General features: G+C 40.8%; 1 protein-coding gene across 1 annotated transcript; it reads right to left on the bottom strand.

The window, feature by feature from the left end:
• Positions 1-2,593: 2,593 nt before the first annotated feature.
• On the bottom strand, positions 2,594-8,380 carry LOC117418602 (inositol 1,4,5-trisphosphate receptor-interacting protein-like 2). Its single transcript, XM_034031791.3, has one exon. The coding sequence runs from the start codon at positions 8,031-8,033 to the stop codon at positions 6,537-6,539; it is 1,497 nt and encodes a 498-aa protein (XP_033887682.2). The 5' UTR covers positions 8,034-8,380; the 3' UTR covers positions 2,594-6,536.
• Between the last annotated feature and the right edge of the window lie 481 nt (positions 8,381-8,861).

The raw sequence follows: 8,861 nt of genomic DNA, 5'->3' as shown, positions 1-8,861 counted from the left end.
TGAAAATGTTATTAGTGAATCTATAACTTTTTTTAATTTAATGTAACGATATTTGGGAATAATCTGGATTATAATACGCAAAAAATGTTTTAAAGCAACACATCAGAAATGTTTTATTGAACCAACTTTTAAACCATCCAGCTCTTCAACTCGCTTGAGCAGCTAGAAACCTGCACAATCGTAAATGTGCATTCCCCTAGCAAACTGTAACTGTAGTGAAGTATATGTATGCAGAATGGATTGCAAGGAAAAACCAGGATACACCTAACTCAATTAAACCCATTCCAGCTGATTAATACTACTATTGAAAAGAAAATGGAAAATACAACCATTTGCATTGAGTTTAATTTCCATTAGACATGTTTTTTTAAAGGGCATAAACAAATAATATCATATGTTCATTCATTAAAATGTGGATTGTATAACACAACCTGAACAATTTAAATCTGCAAAAATAGGATCTGATTTGATTTCCTCTTTACCATCCCTGGTGCAGTTTCAGCCTTCTGCCACTGAGTGGCATGTACGCTGTCCAGAAATATTATTCACATCCCAGAAAACAAGGGTTGCTCGGCCTGTATTCACAAAGCCTTAATAACATTTTGACCTCAGACAACGTTACATTTCAGCAACGCATAGTAACCACCCAGCACCAGGATCAAGAATGAGACTCAGGGGATAAATTGTGCAGCCCCCTCTTCCCCCTCATGACCATTTCAGTTCTTCAGGAGCCGTCCTTCAGAAGGTTTGTGGACAGGAAGTGGAGAGTATCTCAGAGCCCCTGCAAGAGACTTTGGCAATTTCTCTATATTCAATCAACATGTCCAGAAAATGTTAATTTGGATAAAAAAACGAAAAATACATGTTATTTTTAAACTACGACTACGACTACTAATATAGTTTATCATATCCAGCAAACTAAATGTCTCATTTGTTAAAAGTGCAGTAGGTATAAAAATATTTCAATCTTAACTGGAATGCCATGGTAATGATCCCAGGGTCTGGACCCAATCAAAGGTCTTGTGCCACCTACAGCTGCAACAGCTCTGGCAATACAATTAGGAAATATTTGGAATATTTGTTGGAGCAGCCAGTGATAAGGTCCTTCACACGTCACATGTTGATGTCAGGCTTCCAAAACAGAATGGGATGTGTCTTCTGGAACCTAATAAGTGGGTTCTTGCAAGCTCTGATAAATAGGGCAGCATTTGTGTTGTTTGCAATCATTTTTTTTTATCTGAAGTGTTCCGATGTCTTTTCCCACGTAAGCAGTATTCTGAATAACTCAATTAAAATGCACACTCTTACCATCAAGGTCATATTACAGTTTTTCTCGATTGCTAAATCAATGTTAATGAAACTGTGGTCAAAGACATCAATACCAAAACCTACGCAACCTGAACTGCATTATTTTTTGCATTACGATAAGTCATTTATGGTTCTTTTCACACAAAATGCAAATCTTAAACACGTTTTTGCAAAACACGAAAATACTCAACATTTGACACAAAATGCAATTGAATGAGTCTTGTTAATCAAAATCAAAGCAGAAAGCAATCAATTCCAATTGCATTAATCTATACCTCACATGTGCAAATGCAAATTGCTCAATTGTTCAATCACCCACCAGACCTTAATCATGAATGAAAGAGGCCAAAGGTGAATTTGCAGTTGTTAGTGAGAAATGGAGCAGGTCAGAAAGGGAGGACAATTAGAGGACAAATTGTATTGTTTTGTACTTATTTCACTTTGTGACATATATTTGATATTTTGAGAGCATGAGAGCAATTTGCAAATGAAATGTGTTATTTTGTTGTGTTAACTGTTTTGAGAAAGTAGCACAATGTTTCAAGAAATGTATGTAAGCGATTGGGGGAAAAACTGTAACATAACATTCTCATCAATGTATAGGAATGCATTGTACTTACTGGTGCCAAGCTTTACAAATATATGGCACAAGGTCTCAGATTGTTATTTCAGTTTACAAGGTATATAACTCAGTAACAATATACTGCACATGTATACTGATTTGTCCTGTTGAAGGTGCCTAGTCCATAGGACCAAGCAGTTCATTGTTAGTGACTACTGTAGGGTAGTGGGAGCTGTAAGCCACTCTTGGGATGGTGCAAAGTTACACCTTTATTATTGAAATCAATGCCTAATTTTAAAAAAGTTGTGCAAAGTATAATAAAGGTTGGAGTCCTGGGGTATTTGATCTGGGGGCCCCTCCCTCACTTCCTCCCTCCCAGCTCCAGGTCGCTCACAGAGCACCCATCCAGAGACAAAAGCAGAGTTTTTACAGCACTGAGGAGATCTGTGTTTGTTTAGACTTCAGTTTCAAAGCAGCCACATCATAGATTATCAATGGATCAAAAAAGGGAAGCAGACACTTCCCACCTGAGCAATTAAACAGGTTTCCTTTGCAGTGACATAGTAAATAAATACCAGGAGTGTTGTGTGTGGAGCAGATAATTGAGGAGACAACCTTTTAAAGGTAAAAATGCATTCCTACTAGACTCTGCCAGGGATAGTGGCAGCAGATTCTCCAGTATTTTACAGTACTTTACTTTCCACAGGCACGGAAAACTGAATGTTGAATAACAAAGTAATACAAGTATTTTTTTATTTTTTTAAATGTGCAATGATCCAGTACAGTATTCCTTACAACAACAACACAAATTAAAAAGTGCAAAAAGTTTACAATAATTATTAAAATAAACATAGAATGTAATGAATATCCAAGTGCATAAAGTTAAAAAAGAGCAACAATACTGTCTAGATAATTACTGCAGCTCAGAGAACAGCAGCTGATGGGTCCCATTTGAAAAACTGCATTGTTTTCAATGGTTTTAGAGTACTGGGGAATCACTCACCTACCCACTGTTAACATGCAATCTGAGTAGATTCCCTAGTACTTAAACATTTACCCTAGCGATAGACTGATCTTTTTTTCTAGGAGTGAATCTCTTTGAAACAATATTAATGATAACAAAAATCCTAACATCCTTCTGACCAAATACTATAAATGTTTGAGAAACATGCTTTGCCACAAGGTGAACTGCAGTCTAATTACACTGCAATGCTGCTGGTGCTGCTCTTTCACTCCACTTCAACTGCTTTTACTTCTCATTAGGGATCATTTGTCTTACAATAAGGACATGAAAAGAAAAAAAAAGAAGAATATGGTTTTTTTTTTGTTGAGATCAAAAGATAATTGCCTCAGGATCTCTACATTTCGTTTTCCTCAATGATCCATTATGCATTTTCTGTTTTGTAATATAATTTTTCATGTTTGGATAACGAGTATTACAATACAATGTTGTGCTTCTTTTGCATTAGACATTTTCCACAGTAAATTAGCTGTCTTTGGTAATATGTTACCTACTGAGATTGCCCCTGATTCTTAATACTGTACTTATTGCACTGTGGAGCCATCCCACACAAATATTCCTTGTTGAAAATAAATTATTAAATAAATAAAAGACCTTGTGTCTGTGTGTCAGACCTACTGACTCACTCTCGCTTAGAGAGAGACAGACACTTACAGTATTGTACAGTACTCTCTAAAAGAGTTAGGAAATGTGTCAGAACTCCACATGTCTATTTTCATAAGGAGTTTAGCTTGCACATTCCTTTATAAACTCGAATACACCAATATTAAGTAGCTACTCATTTTTTATCAACAGCCATTTCATATCTTGAACCCAAAAAGTGTAAGAATTGACTTCTCACACTTTTTTTAAAATGAAAATAGAATAAAGATAGTCCATTGAAAATGCTGAGAACCTTTGTCTTTTGCAATGTAGGCAAACGGATGGATTAATACCACTGCTGCTTATATGATTACAACAGACCCCAAGGAGTGCTCTTAAACTCCTACAGCAGGCAGCTCCTCTTTTCCTTTAACAGTAAGGAGTTAAATCATATCCCTACACCAGTAACACCCGGGTGCATTTCAAGAGGCACATTGTCCCATTACACTTTGGCAAGGTTACACAAACCTCAAGAAGTTTAAGGTTTAAGTGAAATATTGCAGATTTTTTGGGGGGAAAAAGGTTTCCTATGTCCTCCCCCAATTTTAGCACCTTAGTTTTGCAAACTTAACTTTTCACTTTTGTCCCAGAGTATATCTTGTCATGGGCATTAAACTACCATTCTGTATGAGGCAGAAAACGTATTATTCTTTTTATAATAGTTATTTAAATGATTTTTTAGAGACTGTAAATGTATACGTATACTAATTTTCTTCCACTTTAACTGCACAATGACAATGTTATAATAGTGATCTTATATTTTAGCTGCACTGTGGTATATGTTGTCATGTATTCTCCAGTTACAATACAATTGAAGTGCCATCAAACAGCACTGGCTTGTGCCATCTATATGCATATGAAATTCAGAAGCATTTTTCTTGATGAAATGGATTGTCATCTCTGCTCACAGAGACTGTTGCATTCTTGGAAAATACAGTTAAAGATTTCTAATAACAGTATTTGTCTGAAAGTCCCAATTTGGCAGTGAAACAGTTAATGAGGCTCCATTGGAGCTGCTCCCTTACAATTTGTATCAGATATTCCACTGCAGCCACGCTTCATAACCTACACAATGGGCTACTTGAAGCTGCAAGCAGGGAACTGCTCCAACCAAAAGGAAAAAGTCAGTGCTAGTCTGCAAACTCATTCTGTTGGGAGCTACTGTTATACATAATGGAAATGTTGAAGTCCAATACAGTTTGAAAAATAATTATGCCATTAAAATAATGCTAGCACAGTTATGTATTCTTCATGTTTTATATATATATATATATTTAATACTAGCATACCAATAAAGGTGCTGCTCTTTTTTTTAAATTTGTTTTGGACGTTGGTTGACTGACATGGCGATCAATTTATCATCCATTTTAAAAAGGAGACTGTGACCTCAGATGGCAGACACTGTCACCATGGTAACTGAATTTGAAGATTCCATCCCTACAGGCCGGTTTACGTGGAAGGTGATGCTCTGTGACAAGAAATGGTGGAGTCCTGTGTTGACTGATGCAGAATCACGAAGACTGCTCTTGTATCACCAAACGTGATGACGGAGCGAGGGGCAGAATAATAATATCATACTTTAGCTTTGAGGGAAATGGGAAAGTGCAAACAATATGGTTTTTTGCTGTCTTCCAATCAATTGCAATAATATTCTCTGTGCTAAAAGTATGCATCTTTACCTGTGCTTGAGAGCGTGAAAGCAGTCAGTTCTAACTCACTTGTCTTTCGGCTAAAGCACAATCTATGCTGCGTTGTTTATTTTAGCTACACTATGCTGAGTTTTTTATTGCCGTTTAACAAAGTGCCCTTGTTTTTCATAAGGGAAACATAAAAAGAAGAAGTTATCTCATCATGTCATACACACTCAAATCATATGTTCACTTTGCAGAAGCAGGTTTGTACGTAGAGCTTTGGGAGTAACCTAAACTCTTAAGCAGGTAGATCTTTACTTTAGGACGATGCACTCATTTTAAACCACAAGTAATCTCCCCCCGATCCAGGCCAGGCCACGTGCAAGTTAACCTGCACTCAAAAAATGAGGTGTGCACATACATTTTAAGTCCAGTTATGAATTCAGTACTGTATTACCCTACTCCTAGGAACGGTAACTACTACAGTAAATTTGCTTATAATCCCATAAGCATTTACAATAGTTTACCTGTCACACTTGTCTGATCTTTACCATGCTGTCACTATGCACGTTGCTACACTTTCCTATGCTTAACCATGATATATGGGGTGTTACCAGTGGTGATTTATGCCCTCCTATTGCTGTGCTACAGTTCAGAGACACCAGTACAGCTACAGTCAAAAGCTTTTCATCACACTATAGAATTAACTCGTTTTGCTTCATAAAGCCGAATGAAGCCTGCTGAATAATGTTACGTTAACAGATTGAATTACATACTGCTTTGTAGTTTTCCATATATTTAATGAAAAACTGACAACAATTTAAAAAATTGACATTTTGAAATCTAAAATGAAATACTGTACTACTATTAGTCTACCAGTTGACTTTTGCGATATAATTTTGTAGTTTATTTTATTACACAATGTTAAATAAAAGATCTAAATTATGTTCATATAGTATTTTTTTTTACTATTATTATGCCTCAATCCTAAAATTGTAGGTGATGTTAAACTTTAAGCCATAGCTGTATTAGTACTCAGGCACTGCAGGTGATATTTGCCTGATGTAATTTGCATGATTTTTGTAAAGTGATACCAGATTGTGCTTTTCTTTCATAAAAATGAATAAAATGAAGGTTATACTGACATTCTGGGCATGGAGTCCTGTTTTTTTTCAGGTGATCAGGCCATCAAATACAGTACCAGGAGCTTAGGCTGCAAACAACTTAATATTAATAATTAAGAAGCAAATAACACTTTACCAGACTTTTGTGCAGGTTGAGAAATATAAATGCTTTCCAAAAACAAACTGGCCAATCTGACCTGATCAAAGGAAGGTACAACTTCTTTTTCAAGAGATAGAGGGTTGAAAGGTTATTCGGACTCCAGATGTTTACACCTCACCCCCCTCCCCACGCTGTCCCGCTGTGGCCTGCCCAGCCTGATAAGCCTGTGCAGGTGCGTCCAGGAGTAGACGAGTCGGGCCGAGACAAGGTCCAAAGAAGATGGGTCGAAACCTGCCATCAGGTTAGAGAGAGGGGCGTCCTTAAGGGGCTTAGGCAGGGACAGGAAATCAGGTAACAGGCCGGGATCCCCTCCCAGGAAGAGGTGGCTGAGCTGTCGGCTGTGCAGGGCGTCGCGTAGGCAGCGTAGCAGGTCCTCCATTCTCTCCACAAGGTGGCGGTCTTCCCAGGATTCTGGCGCAGAAGTAAGCAGGAGCCGGAGCCAAGCCGTCTTGATGGTGTAGGAGGAGAGCACTGCCCTCCACTGTCCTGCACCTTTACTGTCCAACACCTGGCCACTCAGCTCCCTCACCGCCTTCAGGATCTGCAGGCATTTGAGGTGGCATGAGTTAGCTGGCAATCGGCCCTTAAGCCAACCCAGGAGCTTCTGTTCCTGCTTGGGGAAGTACACCGTCCACAAGGCCTCCTGCTTCCCCCCTGCTGCCTCTGTTTTGGGCTGGGCGACCAGGTAGGCTCCGTCTCCGAGGTGGAGGGCTGGGATGAGGCGGATGCCCATGGAGATGTGGCAGCAGACGTAGTCGGAGCGTGGGTTAAGGCGCAGGAGCACGCGATCCTCGGTGAGAGACAGACTGATGTAGCAGCGCTGCTCGAAGGGGTAGCGGATGGCGCCTAGGCAGCGTTGCACTGTGGGGTAAAACCAGCGCAGGACAGGCACCGGGGACAGCCGGTAAGCATCTCCTCTCACCTCCTCGCTTAAGAAGCTTTCCACGAAGGTCCGGTGTCTCCGTGCCCACTCTGATTTCCTGGGGGTCTCCAGACTGCAGAGTGGTGGCGCCCCTCCTAGTCCTCCTTCTCCCATTGAGCTGCATCGTGAATCCAGTTTGAGGCCTCGAGGTAGACGCAGGGGCACTAGAATATCAAAACAGTCAGGGCTGCTCACTTTGTGTTCCTCATAGGCACTGCCGATCTGAACGAAGTCTCCTCGGAACGCCAGTGTGGATTCCGGAGGTATCTCAGCCCTCCCGGCCCTCACTAGCTCACTCACCAGCTTGGCCACGTGGGCTTTGCTGTGGCCCAAAACATGGGGAGACAGTCGAACCTGCCTCTCGTAGTAGCTCTCCAGCAGCTCTCTCCTGGTTGGGCCCTGTCTGTGGGGAATCTCTGGGCGCTCCCTCTCCCTTCCTCTCCCCCTCCCCTGAGGGGACGAGCAGTACTTGATAAGGAAGTAACAGAGGAGAAAAGCCAGGGCAAATTTGAGAAGGGATATGGTCCCAGTGCCCTTTTCAGAGCACCCGTCTGGGCCTGATTCCTGGCCCCTGCGTAGAGTCTGGTGGATGAAAAGCATGGCAGTGCAGAGGCAGGTGACCAGAGGCCAGAAGACGCGCAGGTTTAGGATGTACACTGTCATCCTGGTTGATGCTGCCTGCTGCCGATCCACTATTCCAGTCTAGACACACAGGCAATGCAGGACTAGCCCATTCTCAGTCAGCGTCACCAAAGACTAAGGAAGAGAGGGACTCACAGCTCTTTCCCAACAAAATCCCTTTGCTGAATACTCCCTAAGGGTCCTGCTTCACAAAAAAAGTTTCCTGTAAAGCCTCTTTTTCTTCTCCTTTTTCTTCCTCAAGATAAAGTTTTATAATGCTTTCCAAAGTTTTATCCTCCGCCTTTGCTCTTTTTTATTTTGAGAGTTTGAAACTTCCTCTTCTGTGGGGAAAATGCAGGGCAGGGCTTCGTGCTACTTTCTGTGTGAGCTCAGAGGAAATACCAGACTAACAGAAGAATTTCAGTTAAAAAAAAAAAAAACCTATGAGTCTCTAGTGCCGGCAAACTCCCTCCCTCCCACTCAGCTTAAAGAGACAGACCCCTTTTTTCCCAACCTAGAAAGCTGGAGGCAGTTTCTGATCAATACACTTGTTTATTTAAAAACTTTTACTAAAGTTAAACTGCAGTTGATATGGGCTGTCTCTCCCTGCCTCCCTCTGTCAGCCTCTGCATGTCTATATCTCTTTCCACCTCCTTACTCCTGCACGCTCTTCACATTGCACCATCCTTCTTCAACACCCCAACTCAACTCTTGATGGTGGGGTCTGACTGGCTTTCTGTCTGGGTTTGGTTTTTGCAGAACACACTCTTTCTTAAAAATGCAGAAAGAGAAAGAGGAATGGAGAGAGAAAAGAGAGGGAAATAAGAGGAGAAAAGGGAATGAGGGAAGAGTCCAGGTAGAAGAGGTTGG

The sequence above is a fragment of the Acipenser ruthenus genome, chromosome 13 (assembly GCF_902713425.1).
Source record: "Acipenser ruthenus chromosome 13, fAciRut3.2 maternal haplotype, whole genome shotgun sequence".
NCBI lineage: Eukaryota > Metazoa > Chordata > Actinopteri > Acipenseriformes > Acipenseridae > Acipenser > Acipenser ruthenus.
Note: the sequence above shows the minus strand (reverse complement) of the source record. Positions and strands in the feature narration are given on the sequence as shown.